General features: G+C 44.2%; 1 protein-coding gene across 2 annotated transcripts in view; it reads right to left on the reverse strand.

Moving 5' to 3' along the window:
• The window catches only part of hmcn2 (hemicentin 2), a 44,880-nt gene that overhangs the window by 20,615 nt on the left and 1,334 nt on the right, over positions 1 to 22,931 (reverse strand). For both annotated transcript variants that reach the window (XM_014335059.2, XM_005926922.3), the window contains exons 2-30: positions 22,051 to 22,121; positions 21,497 to 21,655; positions 20,838 to 20,960; positions 17,308 to 17,479; positions 17,087 to 17,193; positions 16,880 to 17,000; positions 16,523 to 16,786; positions 16,282 to 16,426; positions 15,734 to 15,855; positions 15,286 to 15,558; positions 14,706 to 14,847; positions 14,248 to 14,375; positions 12,903 to 13,016; positions 12,652 to 12,810; positions 12,360 to 12,554; positions 11,290 to 11,385; positions 11,039 to 11,166; positions 10,794 to 10,938; positions 9,981 to 10,093; positions 8,403 to 8,562; positions 8,153 to 8,312; positions 5,125 to 5,252; positions 4,379 to 4,630; positions 3,310 to 3,393; positions 1,347 to 1,538; positions 1,123 to 1,253; positions 805 to 949; positions 526 to 652; positions 273 to 430 (exon numbers count right to left, since the gene is read on the reverse strand). In XM_014335059.2, coding sequence (XP_014190545.1) covers positions 273 to 430; positions 526 to 652; positions 805 to 949; positions 1,123 to 1,253; positions 1,347 to 1,538; positions 3,310 to 3,393; positions 4,379 to 4,630; positions 5,125 to 5,252; positions 8,153 to 8,312; positions 8,403 to 8,562; positions 9,981 to 10,093; positions 10,794 to 10,938; positions 11,039 to 11,166; positions 11,290 to 11,385; positions 12,360 to 12,554; positions 12,652 to 12,810; positions 12,903 to 13,016; positions 14,248 to 14,375; positions 14,706 to 14,847; positions 15,286 to 15,558; positions 15,734 to 15,855; positions 16,282 to 16,426; positions 16,523 to 16,786; positions 16,880 to 17,000; positions 17,087 to 17,193; positions 17,308 to 17,479; positions 20,838 to 20,960; positions 21,497 to 21,655; positions 22,051 to 22,121 — 4,314 coding nt within the window. The remainder of the gene's footprint in view (positions 1 to 272; positions 431 to 525; positions 653 to 804; positions 950 to 1,122; positions 1,254 to 1,346; positions 1,539 to 3,309; positions 3,394 to 4,378; positions 4,631 to 5,124; positions 5,253 to 8,152; positions 8,313 to 8,402; positions 8,563 to 9,980; positions 10,094 to 10,793; positions 10,939 to 11,038; positions 11,167 to 11,289; positions 11,386 to 12,359; positions 12,555 to 12,651; positions 12,811 to 12,902; positions 13,017 to 14,247; positions 14,376 to 14,705; positions 14,848 to 15,285; positions 15,559 to 15,733; positions 15,856 to 16,281; positions 16,427 to 16,522; positions 16,787 to 16,879; positions 17,001 to 17,086; positions 17,194 to 17,307; positions 17,480 to 20,837; positions 20,961 to 21,496; positions 21,656 to 22,050; positions 22,122 to 22,931) is intronic.

Raw genomic sequence — 22,931 nt, forward strand, 5'->3', positions numbered from 1 at the left:
TCGACCACATGGCTAAATACAATGTTAACTTATGTTACTATAGAGGCTGGGCATTCACATGAATTATATATGATGCCTCGCAATTCTCTTTCTCAGAGTGTTGCCATAACAGCAGCAATTTAGGGAAAAATATCAGAGTAATATCCTGAATCTATACAACTGTTTTGTTTTTTGTTTTGTTTTTTCATAGGTGTTAAATCAATAACTGCTGTTAAATTCAGGTGAGTGTAGTTGGAGGTTTACATTTTGTTAAAAAAAATGTTCAAAACAACCTTGGACGTTGAGTCTAAATTGGCGCATCTGAGTTCCTGCGTCGTTACTGGCCAGACACCGGTAAAGACCCTGGTCTCTCGGCCTTACTGACTTCACCTTCAGCACCTGGCCATCTTCCAGAAACTCCACATGAGGGTCTCCATCGCGGGACAGAACCCTGGAGAAAGAACGGAAAGGATGATCGAATCAATTCAGTGAATCCTGCATCCTGTGTACGCTGCTGAATGTCACGTCGATAAAAGAGATTCTTACTCTCCGTCGCGGCTCCATTCCACTCTTGGCGCTGGTTTTCCACTCACCCGACACTGAAACTCCACCTCCTGGCCCAGTACCACAGTTAACTCCTGCATTCGAGACGTTCCTGAGATCACAGGTGGAGCTGGCGAAAAACACCACATACTCAATGACTAGTTTGCATTAAGAATGAATGCTGAATGTGTATCTTATCACAGATCCCCAAACTGGTCTTTCTTGCTGCCTTATACCTTCCTCTTAAATATCCATGTGAAAGCAGGTTTATAATGAGCTCACCTTGCACCACTATGTTATATTGTCTTTGGGTCTCTCCAGCTGAGTTTTGAGCTGTGCAGACAAACTGTCCTGCATGTTCAGGCTGAACTCTGTAGATTCTGAGCAGCCTATTTCCATTCTCAAGATACACCCCAGGGTTGTCCACCTGCACACACAGAAATCAGCTTGAGTGCATCCACACTGTTTAAATGTTATTGAAATAATTGCCACTTGGTGGCATTGTACCGCTAGAGATCGACAAGATAGCATTTACAGTAAAAACATGTAACCTGGCTTTTAGATTTTTCTGTAAATGGGAATCCAGGATGACACACTCACAGCTTTGCCATCTTTAGTCCAGGTGATTGTTGGAGAGGGGATCCCAAAGGCGTCACATCCCAGCGTGAGAGGCTGCTTCAAGGTGACAGTGAGGTTCAGCGGCTGGCCATTATCTTGAATTTCAGGGGGAACTAAGACAGCACAGAAAGAAAGGTTTAAGGACCATCGTTATGTGTAAAATATACTTTTAACAGCAGGAAAACAGCCATGAGATAAGTTCTCACCATTCACTTTTAGCCTGGTCTTTCTCTCCACAGAGCCTGCCTCATTAACTGCCACACACTTGAAGTCCCCACTGTGGCTGGCAGACGCTGCGCTAATTACAAGAGCTCCATCCCTCGCCACGGAAAAGTCGGGTTGTTCGGGGTGTATCTCCAGGCCATTCTTGAACCAGCGTACTTTGGGATTAGGCGAACCTGCAGGTGCAGCGACAAGAAAAGCGAGTGAGGATAAAATGAGCTTTATTGATCATATCGGACAGAAAGAAGAGTTACTTCCATCTCTCTTCTTCTGTGCAGGATAACTTAACGGGCAAGCAGCCCAGACTACAAAAAAGCCAGCTCTCTACATTTATCAGACAGCAGGACAGCAGGGAGTGGATGCCAAAATGGTTAGAGTCCTTGTCGCCTGCAGGCTTAAGATTTCAAGGTCAAAGTCACATTAAAAAAAGTAAAACACTGCATAGAGGAGTGACGGAGGATGTAATACTTAAAATGCAGACATAAAGATTTATTGCTAAATACTGGGATGAGAGTGAGTAGAGAGAGTAAGAGCTGTAAGAAAGATAGTGGTTGAACAAGTGGTTCAAAGGCACTGGCGTGTTTCGTGGATTATTGGGTGGAAATAGAGCTAGAAATGCCCGACAGAAGAAAACTGGATCAGGGACAAGGTGGAGAATTTAAAAAGCTTTGTAACCCTCCAAAAATCTCCACAACAGATTCCCTAACAGACTAACAGAGCAGCACAGAGCCACACTCCCTCGATTTACAGAGGTGTCACATATACAAACACCACTTGAAAAATCAACCGCAGCACCCTTCCTTCTCCATCCCCCAAAAAGCAGGAGAAGACGCAGCACAACCAAAGGTGACGTTACTGTCTGTTTCCTCTCAGAACACGTGTTTACAGTTAAGGAGCTCTGAAGCAAATTCATTATCTCATTGCTGCGGGAAATGCATACAGATGTTGTGTTTTAGATGTTAACAGATCTCATTAGCAGGCTCTGAATTTATTTACCGGGGCTGACGAAGTCTGAGATTATCTCTTCCATGTGTTTCTCCAATAATTACCTCTATCAAATGCAATGTGCTTGTTGGTGAATTAATAATTTCCTTCTGGCAGAGACTGTGCTTGTTTCCCCTCGTGCAGATAGATCTCAAAGAAAACAAAAAGGACCAAAGAAAGTGGGGATCCTCGTTTGGTGCTGCAGGCTGACTGCCTCTCCGGCCCGTCAAGAGCATCAAGCATTTCTGTATTTCTGTGCTTGGTACTGTCAACCCGTCCGTATGACTCAGAAGAAAGGTGAGGCCAGCGAGGCTTCGTCTTTCTCTTCCTGTGCTTCACGGCGCACCTCAGACATCTCTGTCCTTTATCTGCCAGAAGCAGCCTGTAATTAGGATTCCGCTCCCAGCAGGCCCGACACACAGGAAAGCAGATGTGGCTCACAGAGGCAGGAGGCAGACTGATGTTCCAGCTGTTGCTCCACATTACACGCAGTGCTCACCTCCTCTCATTGAGCTGGTTACCATGACACAGCTCCACACAAACAATACCTGTTTGTGCGGGCTGCCACTGAGTAGCCGTCAGTCCAGACAGAGACGCGACAACGACGCTTGCCGCGTTTTGATAAAACAGCAGGTCCTCCACATCCCTACAGAATGTCTCTCGTTCGCAAATGGATGTTGGGAAATAGAGACAATGGCATGCCTCCGGGTGCTGCAGTGAAAAGAAGCTTCTCCTTTTAAGATGGCAACTAGGAGTCTGTGGTGACAGTGAAACATTCTTTTGATTGCGCACAAAAACACATCACTGTCCTACATATAACATTGATTTCTCTCTTTTTTTTTCTCCTTTCTGTGTTGCAGAAACAAACCTGAAAGATGACAGAGTTCAGTTTTAGGCTCCCTAAAACTTGAATTACACCTTTTCAGTGTGTCCACGCTGACTCATCTGTGAATCATTCCATACCTTTAGCGGGGCAAGGGATGATGACCTTGCTGTTTGCCACTTTCTCCATGATAACATCTCCAGGTTCGGCAAAGGTTGGGGCCTCTGTGAGTACAGAAAAATATGTTACATGCTAGTTCAAAGTGCAAGGGCAGCTAATAAATAAGAGGTGCAATGACAATTAGTTTTAGGTTTCGGAGTAAGAAGAAGCCTCAATAGGATCTAAACATGATTTGAAAAACCGAACAGATTCTCCCCAATGACCAGAGCGTGCATCATGCTTTGACAGCCTGAGCCAGGCTGACCTCTTTTTCTTATCTCTTAAATCAGACAGTCATATTGAGATCGAGATCATTTTTTTAAGAGAGAGACCCCAAAAAAATGCCACACAAAGTGACAGGACCACACAAACGGCACATGTAAGTCAAACTGAAACCAACAAGTCAAGCGTGAAATAGAGAGAATCAAAGCAATTACAGGGGTTGCTGCAAAAAGAAACAACAGCTGTTAAAGCCTGAACATCTGTAAGAAGAATGGGAAAATCCAGTTTTTTGCTTTTAAAAGATGAGTTTTGGTTTAGGAGAGGTTAGAATGTCCCTGTGCGCTTGATCCCCTTGATGTTGAAAATGAGTAAATGATTAAGTAGGGAAGCTGGGAAAGCATCAAAGGCAGACTGCAGATGAGTAAGAGCATGTGTCAGAGAAGGAACAAGGGCATGGAAATATAAAAGGGGACTGATCGGGAAGAATAATATTATTTATATATCACGTAAATAACAACAAGAAAGCTTGATTCAGTACAAATGGACACGACTCTGAGTTCTTAACCCGAAGTCATCTCCCTTTGTGAATGTTTGTCAGAAGGTCAAATAGCTCACTGTTTGGCAGTTTGTACGGTCAATGTGCGCCTAAAGTGAATGTGCCTCTAAACGCTGAGAGGGCCGAAAACAGATGCATCATTAGTGAACCTTCATATGACCAGTGATAGTGAATAGTTATTCAGATATATCATAGAAAACAACCATGAGTCACAATTTAATAGTTCTGCAAGTGAACAAGCAGGTCTGAGGAATTGAACTCGTGACATTCACCAAGAATTTCCAGCTTGATCTCCAAGGTCTCCTGTCCTGCACTGTTCGAGGCCACACACCGGTAGGCGGCCTGGTCGGCGTGGCTGACCTGCTGGATCCTCAGGGGTGTAACATTCTTGTCCCCAACAGGTGATCCATTGCGAAACCAGCTGATCTCAGGGCTCGGCTCTCCCTGCGCTATACATGGTAGAGTCACTGTTTGGCCGAGCAGGGCTTTCAGGAGGGAGGGTGCTGGCAGAATCCTGGGTTTAGCTGAGGACAAAACAAATATCCTAAATATTAGATGCACATAGTTTTGAACATTGACACAAACTTTATCACATTCAAGTTACAGGCTGTCCATGCTGTAGCTTTGAATAATCTCCAGTTCCCTTTTCCTGCTAAATTTATGAAGAAATAACAAAGGGATGGCCCACAACTACCGATAACCAACTGATTTCGCATCAACTGTCAAACCTGAAATGAAAAAAAACAGAGAACTGTGCATAAAAATGAATGAAATTCCCCAGCTGTTAATGCAATATTGAAGCTCGACAGCAGCTTTCAGCCCATCATAAAACTGTAACTTGAGTATGTCATGGTAAATGGCTTTAAAGTAGCAAAAATCTATGTGCAAAAATATTTGGAACTGTATTCATACACACGTCTCACATATAAGTGATATATTCAAACAGACACTTAAAGATATTGGCTGAACAAACAAGTTTCCATAAACTTCAACTTTTACTGAAACCCTGTGGAGTTACCTTGAATGTGTAAATTGTAGCTTAGGGACGCGTTGCCTGCTGGGTTTTCTGCAGTGCAGGTGTACAGTTTACTATCAATCAGGCGCACATCAGTGATCTTCAGAGAGCCTGAAGGCAAAACAGTGAACCTGGGGAGTGGTTAGGGGTCAAGGGCAAAGACATGGAGAAAACACAGAACTTTATGAGTCACTGAAGATCTACAGCTACTGTGTTCTGATAAAATAGGTGTGTCTGTTTTCTTTTTCTCTCCTATATCTCCTATATTTTGAAGCATGCATATAAACCACCTCCTGCAGGCCAGAACTCCTTTAAAGCTGACTGAGGAAAAGTGGAAAACTGTTCAGTGTTCAGATGAATCAAGACTTTAACTTCTTTTTTGGAGAAAATGGACACAAAAATCTCTGCAGCAAAGAAGAGAGGGAGCGTCTGTCTTGTTATCAGCACTCATTTCAAAATCCTGCAGGGGGTGCAATAGCAAAAGTGGCAGCTTGCACATCTGCAAAGCTAGAAAGATTCCAGAGAAACTTTGTACCAGATGATGTCTTTTTCAGGGATGGTCTTGCACATTTCAGCAAAACAATGCTAAACTGCACACTGCATCTATTACAATGACTTCATAGCAGAAGAGTCTGGGTGTTGAACTGCAGTTCAAAACATTTACCAACTGGAAACATCTGGCATCATGAAGTGAAAAACATGACAAAGAAGATCTAGGACTGCTGAGCAGCTAGAATCCTATATCACATAAGAACGGGACAACATTCCAAGAAGTCCCACAGCTGGTCTCTTCAGCTCCCAGATGTTTATGGACTGCTGTTAAAAGAAGAGGGAATGCTACACAGTAGTAAACATGGCCCTGCCCCAATTTTTCTAGATTTGTTGCTGCCATCAAATTCAGAATTAGCTCATATTTTTTCAGAGTTTAAACATTTAATATCTTTTCTGTGCTGTATTGTAAATAAAATGTGGGCTTATGAGAGATGCAAATCACAACGTTCTGTTTGACATTTTATACAGCGTCCAAACTTTTTTTTTTTTTTGGTATTTGGGTTGTACAACAAGTATCAGAGCATTTGACAGATATACATAAATTGAATTATGCTGTCAAACACTTAGTGATCCTTATTCAATTATGTTGTTTTGTTGAAATGGAAAAAGAAAATGTGTGAGGGTTAGAGTTCATAAAGAGCAAGCAATAGCCGAGGTCTGGACCTCATCCAGAGCTAAGTACTCCCGCAATGAGTTGCTGTTTTCACATTTACGATTGTCTGGGATAATTACAATGTGAAAGGGTCAGCAGTGTTTGACCTGATAATATCACCATGGGAAAGGTTGTAGGTTCAAAAAGATCAATGTGGATTTTTCTGTTTGCGTGTGCAGCTATTGTGCGTTTACGACCGCAGGGTCAGGAAATAAAGATAAAGTGAAAATCAAAAGGCTGACTTAATGGTGGAGCTCGAATGAAAGGTCGCACAGGTCTCCAAAGTCAAAGCGTCATCCTTCCTGGGACCAACTAAGTTCAAAGCAACGTTTTGGCCCAACTTGCCATTTGTTTTTTTGATGTTTGTCAAAGTCAAACAAGTGGACAGATGGTGGTCATCACATACACTCCAGTACACAACCTCAGCTCCAAAGTCAGGCCTTGCTTGCTGTGGGTCAGCAACTTTAAAGGAGGGTGTGGTAACCTGAAATGCTACAGAAGCTATCCAGCTGTACAAATGTATAATATACAGCAATGTAAACACACCTCTGCGATTTATCTTTGATAAGTGTGTCTGCTAAGCAACCAAATTCTAACAATAACACGCCTGTCTAAGTGGAAACGGGCTAGAAGCACAAAGAGCTCTGTATTTTAGACGCACATATGGTGTAATGTCTTTCACCCACCCCCCACCTCCCCAAACAGCCGTAGGAGAGACGACAGCATCCAGCTCGAAAACTGAAAGGCGGCCTCTGCAGTGGTTAATGTGAGCTCAGGCTACAGCGGTGCTGCTCCGCGTGACATGAACAGCCCCTCTCGCTCATCCATCACTCCCCACATTGGTGTCATCTGTACACAGTGCGACTGGCCAAAGACTAACTGGGACAAATTGGCCTCATCAGGATCAGGTCTCCTGTGACCAAATCTTCTGACTAAGTATTGAAAAAAGAAAGAGAAAAACAAAAAACTCCCTGCCTGGTACTAGTCTAAATACATGGATATGAGATAAATATCATCTCCCACTGTTTAAGTTATTTTAAAAATCAGCACCCCTCAGTTATTTCCTCCGAACCTCAGAGTGTAGCTTAAAGGAGTTAATGTTCCTTTACAGAGCCCGCTCCTTCCATAGGTCCCTGCGTATGCAAAGCATGACGCTGGGTTTGTTCACAGGGATGTGTTATTCTCATCAGACAGGACTAGTAAAGAGTCAGCATGTTGTTTTACTGCCGAAACACCGCGGGGAATCTGAACATCAGACAGACACAACTTGTATCTCTTCCACTGTCAGTTCACTTTCCGCCCCTCTTCCTGGCACCCCCTCCCTCCAACGCCACCCCCCACCATTTCCTTCTTCCTGACCCCACACAAGTCATACTGTATCTGAGTCACAACGGCTTTCAACTCCCTCTGTCATTCTTCTATCTGCACTAAATGATTCGGCCTGGTGTCTGGCCCAAAGAGTCTGCCTGTCATCCATCCAGCTCGTGTCTCGGGGCAGCCTGCCTGCCTGTCTGCGCTCAGAGTGACCACACATGAAAGCCAGGAATCAGGCAACCACGTGGGACCAGATGTTTTACCTCGGTTTAGCCAACTGGTGATGCCCACACACAGCTCTCTAGTCTCTGCTGCCTCTGCCTGGCCGCTCTTCCAGAGGCATTACGACATGTTAGCAGAAGCTTTGAACAACAGCCAGAGCTCTTTGTAAAAGCTGACTCAGGTGTTAGTTAAGTCAGAGGTAAAGTATGGTTAGTGCTTTTGGATTATGTCAGCTTATATTTGAGACATTTAACTGCATGATTGTCGGGGTGAGGTAAGGCTTCCTCTTACCCAGCTGTGACGGGGGGGATGGGATGCCCGTTTCGGCTCCACGTGACTAACGGGGAAGGACTCCCTTCAGCCTCACACGGGAGAACAACCTCTGCCCCCACCTCTGCAGCCATGTTTACTGTGTTGTCGTGACCAGTCACGCCCATTATCTTTGGCACAGCTTGAACACAACAAAAGAACTTGTTAGACGACCACATAGGCACTTCCTTTACAATTCCAAACGCAAACTGTTTGCCTCCGTTCGCCTTACTATTGACACTCAGCTGGATCTCGCGACTAGCATAGCCCACAGGACTGGTGGCAGTGCAGATGTAGATGCCTGCATCTTCGGCGGAGGGGTTGGGGATGTGGAGGTGTCCCTCAGAGTCAGACTGAAGAGCGGCGCTGTCCCTGGGCAGGGGCTGCCTCCCCTGGCAGAATAAGATCAGACAGAACATATTATATTAGAAAAGTCCTCCACACAAGCGTGCGCATGGATGCTAAGATTAGTTCAAGGTTTACAACCCAACCTTTGATGTCTAATGGAATTACTGGCCACCCCTTTGGATTGCTCTCTATCTGCAGCGTGCACACACAAGAACCGAGGCAGCTGCGCATCCACTCGCTCTGAACATTAAAGCGCTTTAACAGATACACTTTTATCTGACAAGAAGGTAAATTTACTTGACTCTAGAGTAACATTTTGAAAATGTTAGGGGAAAGGCCGGGTGGAATATAAATCCGGCTCAGTTCAGCAACATGTAGACAACAACAGCATGCTGACCTCGTGCAGGGTAGTATTAGTACAAGGTATGTAATAGTGGCAGAGTATTTCATCGGCCATGTTTTTCTTGCCTTTAAAGAAAAGATGATATCACTGCAGTTCCTAATTTCAGTGGTGGAAGAGAAACAGATGCATTAACAGTATACAAACTGCCGCTTCTGCTTCACTACACGTCAAAGATAAATGTACACTTTTTACCAGGCAATATTTATCTCACAGCTTTAGCAACATTACAAATTATTAATCTGTTATATTGCAGCGGCTGTCAAAGGCAACGCTGCAGTACCACACAAGCTGTAATAAGATCTGTTTTTGCATCCTGGATGGATCGAGAGCATCGGCTTAGCACCGCCTGGTTGCACATAAACTTTTGTGTTTTCCTCTCGTGATATGATGAAGTGTTGTACTAGGAGGGGATGCGGGAAAGTCTTGAAATAGACTCCTAAGGTACAATAAAAACAGGGTGATTTGCACCAGTCAAGCAGCAATATAGTAAAGTTGCCATGGTTACTTCCCTCCCTGGCCAGGTTAATCAAGTCTTGATTGCAGTGGAAACTGTTTTTGTTTTGTTCTGTTTTTTTGTGTTCTGACAAATCAAAGAAAAGGCCAGAGGGGAAAAAAGAAAACTGTTTGAATAAGACAAAAGAAATGTAATTGTATTTATGTAAATGTAATCACAGTAAGTGAAGGCGATTTGAAGTGCTACAGATGTTTGTGTAAAATAAAAAAAAATATCCAGAGTAACTCAGTGTGCCTCAAAATGAATTCAGAATTAAAAACCTTTTTCATTATCAGTCATTTCACACTGATTTGATTCTGGTTTTATTAATATCGTTATGCTTGTATTGACTGGCACGGTCCAAGATTGCACTCTTAAGGATAATCTAGATCCCATCACCGCTGAGTATTGATTTTTGCTGTTGCCTGATTGTGATAATTATTTCCAAAGTGCTAATAATGACTCATTGTAAGCTGAACTGATACAAAGGGCTGACCTTGGACTAGACGGTGCTGTGGAAGTCACGCTTGATTTACTGAGCTGAAGCTGAAGGTTGCAAGTGTTACCTTGGACCAGACAACATCTGGTTTGGGGACGCCGGTGGTTTCGCATGATAGCCTGATGGCTACACCCTCGTTGGCTATGTAGTGGTACGGACCAGCGCTGATCTCTGGGGGCACTGTGGAAGAATAAGGTCATAAAACACAGCTGTCTGACTGAGCGTGAAGAAGCGATCTGCTGCTGCATTACCACCGGCCTCAGCTGACCAGCAACATCGGCGTTTGAGGCATTTCTTCATTACAAACTGATGATGAACCGTGATCCTGGCTGTCTGTCATTACATGCTCATGACTCCATTTATCAAAGCATGCAATAAAGCAGGCCCTCTCTCTGTGATGACAACAGGTGGTCGATTCATTCAAAAATTGTTTTCCATGCTGAGTTGGCACATTTTTGGCTTAATTGTCCAATTATATAGCCTGTGGTTGCAAACTTTGCACTGAGAAAGTGCATTCAGTGAGTGAAAGGGTCTGCTTTTAGATTAGGCTCATATATTTTCTTGCTGATATTTTATTAGTGCACATTAAATATGACGATAGAACCAGATGTAGGAGATGTAAGTTTAGTTTAGCTTGGATTATGGAAGCTTAGTATAAAGATTTGAAGAAAGTGGGAAACAACTAACCTGGCTGTGCCAAAAATGTAAATTACACACACAATTTGGGATTTTTCAGCGGGTCATTTACTACAATAATTTGAGTCAGTTACTTTCTGGAGTATCTCCAAGACTATAAGCCTGTCTTAGCTGCTTGTGCTTATTGTTTGCTGGCTTTGATTTTATTGGTAATGTGAGTGTTACTATTCCTTTACTCTCCTACCGTGAACCTCCAGGCTGACTGTGATGTTCGTGGAGCCTGCCACATTAACCGCAGTGCACACATAAATCCCAGTGTCCTCTGGGATGGCTCTTTCGATGTACAAACTGCCATCGCTCCTCAAGAACATCCTTCTGTTCAGATGGAACTGTGCAAACGAAAAAAGTAAAAATATTCCTGTCATACACAAACACAGATATGATCCATGGGAGAGGCAGGTTTGAGTTTGATGTTTTTACCAGCCTTACAGGTTTTCCATTCTTGGACCAGTGTCTTTCTGGAAGAGGAATTCCATCCAACAACATGCAAGGAATACTAAGTGACTGACCGCTCCCGGTGGTGATCACTGGGGCAACTTGGGCCAATAGAGGTGGCTCTGCAAGAAAAAGGATTTGAAATGATTATTAAACAACAAGAGCAGGAATATATGTGTTACAGCCACAGTGTCCTTCTGTGTGTTTCTGCTACATGCATATATGGGATCACAAAAAGAGCCTACCCAGTCCAGTGACACTAACTCTGGCCTCAGATTTGATGGTTCCAAACTGGTTCTTGGCCTCGCAGATGTATAGACCTTCATCATCCAGCCAGACACCTACAGTCAAACACACATCATTGAAAAATGCACCCCGCCGCACATTACAATACATCTCAGAGTAGCAGCATCATCACACTTACCAAGAAAGAAAACAGTCTATCTAAAAAAACTAAATAAGTTCATGCTAATAGCAGCTAAGACCCCTACTCAGTAACAACGGGTATTATTGGCCTGACAGTGCTGTAATTAGGAGCTAAAAATAGAAAATAACAGGATTAATGGGTTTGGCTCAGCTGCTATCCTGCTGTCCCACTCAGTAAATTCTCTTGAGATCACATCTTGGAAGATCAACATGTTTCAATTCTTCTGTCCTAGCAAATATTGAAGGATTCCAGGATAAAGCATTAAAGGTAACCCGTGAGGAGCACGATTCAAGGAGATAGTGGCGTTTGAGCACTACGCAATATGAACAGAGACATTTCTGAAACTGCAGGTAAAAAAAATAAAATAAAGCCATCTGTAGCAGATGGAGCCAATCAGGTCAGAGGGCAGCCGCAAATGGAAACAGTGACAGAAACGGCCCATGTAAATATGTCTGTTCCTGTCCAATATTATATTTCACACTATAAACATTTAGTCTCAGGAGCACAAAGCATCACGGTATGTGGCTAAGAATAGTCATGTTTCAGGCTGAAATATCTTCCAGAGTTCACAGCTTTGATCCCCCTGCCCTGATGAGGACAAAGACAGACGCCTTCTCTTGCCAAATAATTAACAACATTTTAAGGAGAGTCTTTTCACAGAGCAGAGATAATGCTTTTAGCAGGATGGATATTCGAGAGGCATCGGTTTACTGTAACTTTACCAATGGCAATGACATTCCGGCTCTCCCGCCTCTTAAGAAAATGTTAGCTGGATTTAATATGATACTCTTCTATATATACTTGCACAATTTGAGTCAAGCCAGTTCGAGCAGGGAAACCGTGAGGCTGCCGCACAGCACACCAAAGCTCTTTGCTGTGATAACTCACTCTGGATTAGAAGATGTCCGTTCTCCAGCTGCATTGTTTTACTGTGGCTGTCTGAACGCATGAGAATCTGTCTGCCATCCTGTCTGCGCCAGGTCACCGTCGGCTGCGGGAATCCCCGGGCAGTGCAGGGGAGGGTGATATTCTCCCCGACATTGGCTGTCACGTCAGCCGGTGCCTCGGAAAACAATGGACCCGCTGTGGAAGGAAGAGTGGTGCCAGATGGATGTTTTTTCCTTTGTATAAATGTGAGAGAAATACAAGTTTTATGTGGAAAACTATAGTGTGGCCTCACCTCCAACCACCAGACTAACAGTGCCAGAGGAGGTTCCAGCAGAGCTGCTCGCCACACAGCTGTACTGACCAGCGTCGACCTCCTGCACGCCACGAATGTGCAGCGTCCCACGATGTACGTCCTGCTCAACAAAAGGGGCAGAGCCCACCTCGAGTTCACCTGGAAGTACGAGCAATATAAGCTTGTCGTCCTCTAACAGAGACATCTCCACAGTCATTTTAATAAAAGCACTGTGTATGGCGTTAACTCACCTTTGAACCAGTGGACAAGAGGGGACGGAAAGCCTGTGGCCTGACACTCGAGAGTTGCATCACCACCAACAGTCACTAGCACAACCTGCTGTACCACTGTTATTCTTGGTGCCTCTGCAGAACAAAAAAAAATCAGTGGGATGAACTTTTTATTCCAGGGATGTCCAACTCATTTTACATCATAGGCCTCGGGACTTTGATTTTAAACGGACCAGTGAAAATCCCCTTTCTATCGGTGCAAAGGAGTTTAACTGCACATTTAAACCCTGCGATATCTCAATGTAAGAAAAAGAAGTGGAATTTCAAAGGTGCGTCTCAGTTTTTCCACGTGATAAAGAAACGCTGCTATAGTAAAATAAAGAAATTTGTCAGCATGACTCTGTGGACTTAAACTGTAACAAATAAATGTGTAAAGTTACAGAAGTACTGATAGTTCGTGGGCCAGATTCTCCTGTGGTTTTAAAGTGGGGCATTTTTGTTGTTCTATTTTATTCATTTATTTAATTGTTTAATTGCAAATTCTATTTCTGCATTACTTTGGTTTAGTATGAATGGCTGTTGGGGAGGTCTATCAGTAGGACAAGCTTACAGTTTAAAGTCCAAAATTTATGCTCTCCTTCACATTTTCTAAAGACATCTAGTGGAGTTTTTGTTGGGCCAATTCTGCCCCCCGGGCCTTATGTTAGGCCCCCCTTTTTTTAGTTTATAGCAATGCACCAGTCTTTCATGCAGCGCTACTGTACGTGAACAGTAATGTGCTGTTTGTTTATACCAGCAAGGGCATGAGAAAAACCCTGATGTGAATGTAAAAATGATGCTTATACTTTAGACCCAGGCAGCTGAGCTGAAACGATGAGATGATCTACTGTGTTATAAGGTTTTCCCTGATTTGACAGATCAGTGTTGTTAAAAATGACATTCAGAGACAAGTGCGTATAATACCAGCAAGCCCCAGGAAAATGCTGCCATAATCCATCAGTGTTACGGTTTCTGTCAAGCACTAACTGACAGCCGTGAGTGAAACTTCAGGCCCACAACTGTCAGCGCTCACCAAACAAGGAGAGAAACATCACGTCGTGTGAGACAGAGCTGTATGTGGCCATGTTCGCTTGCTGTATACTCTGCTCTATCCTGCTGGATATCATTAAAAGAAATGCGCCTTAAAAACAGTCAACACGGGCAAAAATGCTTCGTGTCACTGGAAGTTAAAAATGAAGTCAGAAGAGAAGCAATTATTCAGAACAGAAACTTTAACAACTCCGAATGACGAAAGGCTAATTCCAGCAACAATATATCTTCGCGCTGGCATCCTCAACCAGACATCTGTCGGGATGTGTTGACTTACCCGCATAACTAAGTGACACAGACTGAGAGGCAGTCCCAGCCTCGTTGCTTGCCAGACATGTGTAGTTCCCAGCATCCTCTGGGAGAGCCCCTTTAATGGTTAGAACTCCATGCTGGTTCAGACTGAACCTGTAGCATACAGTGGACAGGATTCATGTTTGTTGATACTTTTGTTGATTACAAGCGCAGATGTAAAACAGAGATCCATCTCTCTGAATCTTTATGCTGCTGTTTGGTGTCACGGGAGAAATTTGTGTGTGTACGAATGTATATTTCACTGCTGACATATAAAATACTTGTGGTTTGGGGGGAAAAAAAAGGGTTGACATGAGTAGATGTAAATTTCCAAAGCGATGCAAACAAGATGAGGCGATGGCGCATGTAGGTCAAGTGGAACGTAATGACTCTCTGAGTCCTTTGTGCCAGAGGTGCCGAGTGGGCTGAGAGTTCCCCTCTTACCTCGGCCGATTAGTTAGGAACACGTTGCCTTGGCTCCAGAAGAGCCGGGGAGGGGGGGAGCCGGACGCCGAGCAGACCAGGCGGATCTCATCGCCTTGGGAGAAAGCCAGGGACTGCGGGTGCACTACCACAGAAGGAGCCTCTGCAGTTGAAATCAAAGGAAGACAAAAAATTAAAAAAAAAATAAAAAGCAGACGATGACTCAGGGCCTTGTCACAGGCTGCATGATGTCATTTATAGCTATCACAAGCTTAACAAGAGCAAACTTGATGCTGTGGGCTGCAAAGCAATTACAAAAACACTCCATGTCTGACTTCATAACTACAGGATATTCTTGAAGACATATTTATTTGCCTGTTTGTTGAAGTCATTGCAAATATCTGAGTGCATTCCCTCAGTAGACGCCACACTTTTCAACACGCATAAGTCTTTGCTGATGAGAAAAGGAAGTGGCTTAATCTGATTGCAAGGAGGTCGAGGCAATAATGGAAAACAGATGACGGGGGCCCGCGAGGATCCGTTAAGCCCTGCCGCGTTAAATGTTTAAGCAGATGAGCCGCAGGGTATTGGGCTATCATACCTGGGACGTGGACCCACACGGCGATTCTGCTGTCTCCGTAGGCATTGGTTGCCACGCAGCGGTACTCCCCAGCATCCTGAGCCCGCACAGCGCTGATCTGCAGGTAAGAGTTGGGCAGCAGCTTCACCCTCCCTGCCCGTGCCCGGATAGCATAGCCCCCACGGTGCCAGGTCAAATTGTGGCGCATGTTTCCCTCCACCTGACAGGACAGCACAGCCACACCTCCCACAGAAGATGTCACATTCACTGGGGGCTTCAAGACCGGAGGAGGATCTGTTTTAGTGGAAACATGAGTGCAGACAATGTTTAAAACAAATATTTGTGCAGACATGCTTTCTATCTAGTTTATGTCTAAACGATAAAGCAGAGGTTTGTATCTAAATGGCTGGAACGCACCCACGTCCAACTGAAGGGGAGTGTGCGCTTGCATTGTTGTTGTGTGACATACCTCTAACAGTTAACTGTGTTACAGCCCACCCCTGCCCTGCGCTGCTCTGCGCCATACACTCATACGGGCCTTCGTCCTCGGCTGATGCCTTCGGAATTTCCCATGATGCAACGGCAGAATACCTGAAGCAAAGACACGTTTGGTTTATTGGCCAGCACATATTCCTCTTATTTCATGTCACACCCAGTGGCTCTTTGGCACATCCACGCACTGGAAATAATTTTCATCAAAAGTCAGCTGCACTTCATGAAAGTAATTCAAGCCAGAGAGTCAACACCAAGACAAAATAGTTGCTTTGTTAAATTGAGTATGTGATGTTTAGAAAATCAACTGTGTATATATCCACTTGTTGACAGATGAACCAATAAAATGCAAGAGTGAGGCAGCACTAATGCTTTACAGGCGTGCCCACTGGTAAGATTAGGGAGTGACTTAATTAATGCTTTTAAATGAGGTAATAGGCACGCGAAGCTTCGGGGATCTGAGGGAATCGGAAGGAAGGCGAGCCAAATGTTATGGAGTGCTGAGCAAATAGAGAAGAGACTCACTGAAAGAACCTCTCGCTTCCCAGTGTAATTCCACTTCTGGTGAATCTTAGTCTGTAGGGAATGTCACTCTTTACAGAGCAGCCAATCACAGCTGGCTGCATATAAACGCCCTTCACTACAGTCGACATGCTCACAGCTGGAGGATCTGCACAAGGGAGGAAACAAAGGTTAAAGGCTATAAAGAGATTGATGAGGTATGGGAGACACTGCAGTGTGGCTTTGGTGAAGAGGGATGCCGTGCCTGGAATGATGTTGGTGTAGGAGACGCTGGACAGCCTCTGGAAGCGGTAGCCCTCTTCGTCTTTGCCCGTTACCTTGATGAAGAAGCTCTGGGAAGGGGTGCGGAATTCCGGGAGACTCCACAGGCCTTGTTTTCCAAGGTCAGAGGGCAGCGGTACAGGGATCGTTCGCAAGGAGCGGCCTGAGCCTGACACAAGCTCCACATGGCTCAGATGACCTGGAGGCTTCAGGCCGGTGCATTTCAGTAAAACATGGGATGGGAGCCCTGAAGGACAAAGGAAGATCGGCATGAGGTAATTTTCTGCACATGGTCTCGGTCAAATAAAAGGCAAAGAGCTAACAGACACATGCCAGACACCTTTTATCGGCCTCTCTCTCGTGTGGTTGAACTCTGTAACAGGTACGCTGGAGAAGCCTGCGCGGAAGTCGAGACTGCTGACTCCTGTGACCCTCAGAGTGTGACGCCCACTACAGCTTATCTTTAGAGTGAAACGTGTGAAGTGAATTCAGCATCATAAAAAAGTCAGACAAAACACATTTGTGATTTATTCACCAAAATAAATACCTTCAGTTTCCAGGCACCGGGTCTAGGAAACTTGAGGTTTATCACACGAGCTGAGTTGGGAATATTCAAAAGTTCTTTAAGGCCCTCCTCTACACCAACTACCCGACCTTGGAAAAGGAAACATAACAGATGTTATTTCAAAGAAAAACATGACTTTCTTTAAAAGCACTGATAATGCTAGGAGTAGATAAGAATAAATAGGAAAAGCAGGAATGAGTTACCCAAAGGATCGCTGAGCTCGATTTCTGGTGCTGGTCCACTGAGTGACACCGTGACCTCTCTGAGGCTTGGGTCAAAGGGAACTTCCCAGTTGTTTTCCTGGGCACTGTCATGATTGGAGGACAGAAGGTGGACCTTCATGGCCTGAACTGTTTCCTCTACCCACTTTAAAACCTGGCAGGAGGCAAAACACAGCATTTGCAGGAGCACAACCAAGCAAGATATTCCTGAGTGCATTAATCAAACTGTCAGAGAGGTAAACTTCAAAAGGCAGGAGAGGGACAGGAAGGACGCACTGGCCTTAACTCCGAAAGCCCCCACAAAGCCCTTGCTTTTCCCTGTTCTTCGTCTTTCGGACTATTCTTTCATCACAAAACTATTCATGAGACGGATTTTGCCTAAACAAAGGAAAAGTGAAGCAGCTCAGCTGTCAAACTGATAACATACAGTTTTCTGCACTTTCAAGCACGTATTCCCAGAAAAAGTGTCTCTCACAGTGGAAGCCTGTCAGGCAGCAGTCCCGCTGCAGCGGCGCAGGTTTTATTAATCATAAAGCTTGTTCCTCAGAAGACAAAGCGGAAGCGGTGGATCGGGTTGTGGGAACGGCCGTGGTTTTGAATTAAACCTAAGCATTAAACTGAATCAGGCAGGCGTTTCACACTTTTCTGCTGAAAGGTTTAAGCTGAAGAAGTCTGATGAGGTCAGACAGTGACTCTCTTCTTAGTCATTCCACCACTTTGAGCAAAGATTGCAGAAAGGTTGAACAAGCTGATTGTACATGATGGTAAAAACAGTCATTACTTAGACTTTAATTTCCCTCAGCAGCTCTCCACAGGAATCTGTGATGTTACAGGATTTCAGCTTTGACAGGTGCTTGACCCTCTGGGTGTAATCATCAGTGAGGTACTGATTAAAAATGCAGTTTCTCTTTTGTCTTCACTCAAATCAAAACAGAAGCACAGCAAAAGCCCACTGACTTTTCATGGAGTCCTATTTCAGCGGTCACAGCAAACTAAATTTCATCCATCTTCCAAACGCTTAACAAGCAGCTGCTGTCTAATATTTGTTTTCACCTCGTATTGAGAGGCATCACGGTTTAACTGTGCCTGTAATGAAGCCAAATGAAAACATTTCCTCGGCAGGCCCTTCAGAGATGAGGCCAACACCAACACGTTTTACGACACAGACGTAAAAATGAAACAGGGAAAGCCTTTGATAATTTAATTATCAGCCCTCGACTTCTCCTCTATCGGGTCTGCAAGGTCCTGACAGCAGCTGGTTCCTCTTGCCATTTTACAACTGGAAACAGCTGTAATGTCTGCCACGTGTGCAGTCGTCACAGTCAGAGCAGGAAACTGCTTAGAAGTGACCCACATCTATGTCTGTGTCTTATGCGGTAGAGCAAAGAGGAGTGGGCATTTCTCTGCCCTCGGACCTCAGATGAAAGAGAAGAAGAGCCCAGAGGTGGGGCCAGTTCCCTGTCTGGGCTGGCCTGCAGGGTCTAGAAGAGCCGAGCGCCGTAGCCTCTCCCTGGCTCTACCACTGGGAATGCAAAGGACCTTAAGTCCCCGTGAAACCTCATCCAGCGTGTCTCAGATGATCAGGCTTACAGGGCTGTAACAGGAAAGACCCCCTGCTGCTATTCATAGAAGCATGACAGATGGGGCAGAGAAGAAGTGTTACCTAAAGCTGGGGTGATGGTGTATTCCCCACATCGATTCAGGTACATTACCTGAAGAAGAAAATGCGTGACCGCGCCACTGTAAGGTAGAACAGCTTGCCTCCAGACCTCCCAGCGGGCTAGAGGTCAGCTCTGTCTTTACGCAGGTATAAACACAGCATTTACCAGATATTTGCATGAAGATGGCCCGCTCCAAATCAAGGTTATTAAAGTAAACGAGACCCAGACAGATCCCCTGCTCCTTCTGAGTGGGAGTTTCCACATAGAGAGGCTCAGCTACAGGATAAGCAGTGCTTTTGTTTAGCCGGACTGTGGGTAAAAGGTACCTAGATTTTATGCCTGGCAACCATTACCATTGCCATTTCCCTTAACTCGCTGCAGCACCCATAATCAGAAAAGACCCCGAGACTAATCTTATAAACAACTCATCAAGGTGCTCGAGTTATCCATGTATGCACCAACTACAAACACAAAACTAATAAATCTCAGGTCTTTCTCTGAGCGAACATCACATCACCCAGTAAAACATCACATTCCTCATTGTTCTTCAGCACTTTAGGGCACTTAAGAATGCAGATATTTTTAAATGTTCAACACTTTAAAGACAGCGGTTCTCATTGCCTGTGTTCTGTGTTACCATTTTCACTCACTTATCATAACCAATCAAAATTTAAAGCGCGTAAAGAGCGTGTTACACAGAGCTGACAATAAACTGTTGTGCGAGGACCTGGAGCCAATTCCACTGGGCAGCTGTGTTGGAAGAAGCGAAACCATGAAAGATCACATCCTGGGATTAGAGAGTAAAATAAGCAGTCTGTTTTCTCTGCGCTGGCCCCCCTGGAGACCACAAAAAGACACTGTATATTTCATTTGGCTGCACATTATTAAACTACTATTAATGGCGAATATTTTGGTTAGATTTGTACTACTTCTGAGGATTTTTAAGGGATTAAAGGATTTGCATTAATTTGGTAAAAGCATGCCACCCAGGAGCTAAAAAAATCATACAGGTTAAAAAAAGAGAAGCGACTGACAGACAGCGTAAATCCAAGAGGGGAAAAAAAACCTGTTTATATGAAAATGTACACAAAGACTATGTTCAAAATAATAGGGCTACATTAGCACAAAGCCATCTGGTGTTGAGGTATAAGGTCTAGACTACATTTGGTCCCCTGTTCCCTTAATACGACAACACTAAAATGACTTTTAAGCACTCCTTAAACAGCTGGTAGGATTATGGAGTGATAATGAAACGAGCTGCCACACACACACACACAGGCATTGTATGTCTAGCTATATGCAAGCATGACTTGACAGGAAACAGACCCCCCCACACACACACAAAGACCCACACAAACACATCTGAGTTCAGAGGTTCAGTGGGCCACCAGTGTGCAGAGCTGTTGGCTCCAGCTCAGCGCTGCCCAGCCATCTCCTGTGTTGACATGTAGGATACCAGTGTCTCTTCCAGAGGAAACTCTGGCTTCTTTTACGTCTGCTTGGGAAGTGAGCCCCGCTGTCTTTGGCTTCTGAGACTCAGCTCCTGTTACATGCTGCTTCCGATATAAAGGAACCACCGGCCCGTATCGTATGACCAGGAAGTTTAATATCAGCACTGGAATCATTTGATTAGGCTAAATGAATTCCTCATTATCATCTATTATCGGTGGGTCAAATGGGAGTTGATGTTGTTCTGCTCCTGCTCTCCTCTGTTATTAGAAAATATCACCCCTTTCATATTCAAATACACTAGAGAGTTCCAATTTAGGGGCTAATTCATTATGTGTGAGGGCTTAATGGGGGTTCGGTGGCCAGTCGTCAGAGCGCACGGTTACTCTGCCTTGCTCTCACCTCGTTGACCTGCTGCTTATCCAAGTGAAAGATTTGCCCAGAGGAGGTGGCGGCGATCTCCTCGTACGCCCTGTAACCAGGCTGAGAGCGGTCTCCACAGTCCCCGGTCAACACAAATACTACCTGGGAACGAAGAGGACAGAGGAGTTAAGAGGATTACATTTGTTGAGTGTTTGCTTTCTGCTGAGTCGCTTTCACTTTGCTCCAAATGCTCATTGTCATGCATCATGTAGGGGCTGAGACGAGCAACTTTCCTGCACTCAGCTGATCCCGGGAACTTCTTTGGAATGCAGATGGTTTTTCTTTTTTACAGCATTGCTGTTGTATCCCTTTTGTGACAGCGTGCAATAAATGCAGAGACTCTAAAGACAGTGTGGGATGGGGTTCGTGTTTGTAGGTTCAACAGTGTTCCAGATAACATCAGTTAAATGGCATCTTGATCATTATGGGAGTATTCAGCACCAGTGAATACAAATGAGATGCTTGTGGGCATGTTTTTATTTTCTTTTAATCAGTTTACATACCATAGATTTGATCAAAGAGAAGCCTGCATCTATCGGATGTTTGACATTGAATAAAGAGCACACATTGGACTGATTAAGTATGTATCAGTTTTGTCCTGATGTATAAGAGGCCTGTTTAAATTCCCTGCCTTGTACCTGTGATTGACGGAGTTGCACCAGTTGCAGAACATCTCTCTTCAGGCGGTAGTCTTTGGCCCTGGCATCAGTAAACACATAGATAAAGGATCCAGGCAGGGAAACCTCCAGTGCTTTCTTTATGGCTCCGATACTCATTTCAGGGCAGTCGCCTCCACCCTGTGTGATAGAATCACATTTGCTTAAAAACTCCAGAAAAAAAAATCATATATTTATATTTTTTAAATGTTCATTCAGATATCGTGTTGTTGAACACATCCATTTTGTGGAGAGACACATCAAATGTTTCTTAAATACGTTTAAATCACTACCCATAAAAGCAGCACTAATTTACTTTTGAAAGAAGAAAGAACCAGTCCCATAAACGATGTGCCTTATATGAGTAAACATTTGAATAACTGTTCAATTCAGTACAATCTGGGGTTCTTAACATTCAACAGATGTGCTGCTTATCATGATTACAGTTTTAGGGGCTGGCAATCCACATACTGTTCACCATAATCTAAAGGTTTCATTCGTACAAAATTATTAATTTATGTAATCTGTGTCTGAACCTGGACAAACAGCTCTTGCAGATCCTGCTGGAACTTCTTTGGGTCGGTGGTGATGGACACGGGGCCGATATCTGTCAGATTAAAAATATACATCAGGAAAAAAAACCCTTTCTGTGAAGAAAATCAAACCCAGTCAGCCGGTTCTGTTCTGATTTCTGAAGAGTGTATGCCTATACAGAACAGGATAATCATTGCAACCACAAAACGCCTATGGTCTGGAATTTTTAGAAGGGAGAGCGTTTGTTTGTTTCCTCTTAGCAGCTTTGCCCTTATGAGCAGAGGAAAAGCACACAGCATCAAAAACCCTATTAAGCCAAAGCACATTTTATCAAGGCCAGAATGATGCCCCACAGCCTTTGTGCACCACATGAATATCAATCACACATCACAGGGCACAAGAGAGGCCGTGCTGACAAAATTACAGCGTAACATTTTGTTTTACACAAATCACTAAAAATCTGGCGACAGTTTGCACGATGACGGAATAATCATTTTCCAGACCCAAGGATGATGGATAAAAGCCTGTCAGGGCCTGACACTTATTTGGATGTCTTCTGGGGCCAAACTACAGAACAGTAAACATTAACCAGTGCAGAGGGAATGCATTGTGTTGCTGCCCTCCATAAACACGAGCACTTCATCACAGTTATTACAGAAAAAGACCCTCATCCAGTCTTGTATACCTCATGATTTTGGTGTGTCATTGCTCTTTATTCCAACTGTCAAATATAATTTTGAAGTATCTTTGTGAGACTAATGATACAGAGTTTGCAGACATGTGTCAGGGCCATGACATTTCTAATTCATTCTCGGTGTTTTCTCCAGCTGCTTTCAAGTGCTTGTCGACCTCTCAAGAGTGCCTGAGAGGAAACACCGACGGC

The sequence above is a fragment of the Haplochromis burtoni genome, unplaced genomic scaffold, assembly GCF_018398535.1.
Source record: "Haplochromis burtoni strain Fernald_Lab_line unplaced genomic scaffold, NCSU_Asbu1 Contig_95, whole genome shotgun sequence".
Taxonomy (NCBI): domain Eukaryota; kingdom Metazoa; phylum Chordata; class Actinopteri; order Cichliformes; family Cichlidae; genus Haplochromis; species Haplochromis burtoni.